This window comes from Otolemur garnettii, unplaced genomic scaffold, assembly GCF_000181295.1.
Source record: "Otolemur garnettii isolate 467f Iridium unplaced genomic scaffold, OtoGar3 scaffold00049, whole genome shotgun sequence".
NCBI classification, from domain to species: domain Eukaryota; kingdom Metazoa; phylum Chordata; class Mammalia; order Primates; family Galagidae; genus Otolemur; species Otolemur garnettii.
Window position 1 is genome coordinate 4,474,709 of NW_003852444.1, and position 1,807 is coordinate 4,476,515.

The 1,807-nt window shown below is 42.2% G+C and overlaps 1 protein-coding gene across 1 annotated transcript in view; it reads left to right on the forward strand.

Annotated features, from left to right (window-relative positions):
* The window catches only part of SLC37A3 (solute carrier family 37 member 3), a 54,873-nt gene that overhangs the window by 8,296 nt on the left and 44,770 nt on the right, over window positions 1–1,807 (forward strand). The window contains exon 3 of the mRNA XM_003791570.3: window positions 344–452. Within this exon, the coding sequence (XP_003791618.1) occupies window positions 344–452 (109 nt within the window). The remainder of the gene's footprint in view (window positions 1–343; window positions 453–1,807) is intronic.

Genomic DNA, 1,807 nt, shown 5'->3' on the forward strand with positions numbered 1-1,807 from the left:
GGTATTATAGCTCACAGCAACCTCAAACTCCTGGGCTTAAATTATTGTCTTGCCTCAGCCTTCCAAGTAGCTGGGACTACAGGCACCTGCCACAATGCCTGGCTGTTTTTTTTGGTTGTTGCAGTTGTCATTGTTGTTTAGCAGGCCCTGGTTGGGTTCCACCCACTAGCCTTAGTGCCTGTGGCTGGAGCTATAACCACTGTGCGATGGTTGCTGAGCCAAGCAGTACATTTTTTAAAAGAAAAATTGTAGAATTGAATAAAACAAATAGGGCACATTTCTATAATTTTATTGAATACTGCTTTCTTTGTTCCTCTTCAGTTGTATTTCTTCTGTTTTACAGTTATTCTTTGCTCCATGCTTCAAGAAAAACATTTAGCAATGTCAAAGTCAGTATCTCTGAGCAATGGACCCCAAGTGCATTTAACACATCACTTGAACTGCCCAAAGAGGTAAGTGGAACAAGTGTGGAAGTGACTTAAGAAGGGGACTGGCTCAGTGCCTGTGGCTCAAGTGGCTAAGGTGCCAGCCACATACACCTAAGGTGGCGGGTTCGAATCCAGCCCGGGCCTGCCAAAAACAACAATGATGGCTGCAACCAAAAAATAGCCGGGGTGGTGGGCGCCTGTGGTCCCAGCTACTTGGGAGGCTGAGGCAGGAGACTCGCTGTGAGCTATGATGCCACGGCACTCTACCCAGGGGGATAGCTTGAGGCTCTGTCTCAAAAAAAAAAAAAAAAAAAAGAAGGGGACCATACCCACTCTTAAATTCTTCTTAAGTTCTTTTTCTATCATTTGCCTGCTTAGGACTCTGGCATGGCTTACTGTTTCCTGTGGCGTAACGTCCTAACTATTCTACCAGTTTCAAAGCCTGCTTTTAAATCAGGCCTATTTTACCTATCCAGCCACAGTAATTTTCACTGTCTTGAAATTACAAGTCTGGTGAGGCTATTTTTTCATTGAGTTTCCCAAGTATTGTGCTCATTTCTGCCTTTGAGATTTTGATTATTATCTTTTACATGCACTTTTGCATTTTTCCACCTACTTACATTTTCCTTCATCTTTGTGTTAAGATAAAGTGCTACTTTTTCAATCAAATTTTTTCAAGCTTCCACAGATTTTTCCCTTCTCTGAACTTTTGCACACTATATAGCATAGTGTAATGTCTCAATACTTGAATATTTTCTTTTTTTTTTTTCTTAAGACAGAGCCTCAAGCTATCCCCCTGGGTAGAGTGCCGTAGCATCATCGCTCACAGCAACCTCCAACTCCTGGGCTCAAGCGAGTCTTCTGCTTCAGCCTCCCAAGTAGCTGGGACCATAGGTGCCTGCCACAACGCCTGGCTATTTTTTGGTTGCAGCTGTCATTGATGTTTTGCTGGCCTGGGCTGGATTCGAACCCGCCACCTTTAGGTGTATGTGGCTGGCACCTTAGCCACTTGAGCCACAGGCGCCGAGCCTGAATATTTTCTAACTGTTTCATTTGTCTGTATCTTGCTTAAGCACCTTGAAGTCAGGGAGTATGTATCATGCTTCCTTATTTTCATTACAGACCAGGAAGGTTGGTTAATGACTTTTTGGCACAGAGATGTCATTCTTTACAATGCCCTTTCCCAGCACACAGATCCACCCTACTTAGTCTTTACCACATTTTTCAAGTTCTACTTAGGTGGAGTTATAGCAAAATAGTCCTAAAAATATTTTCCCTATATGGACCAATTCAAAGGTGACATAGATTTAGAGATCATATGACTATCTCCCTAAAATGTGAATAAGATAGTTATTTCTTTATTCTTTTTTTTTTTTTTT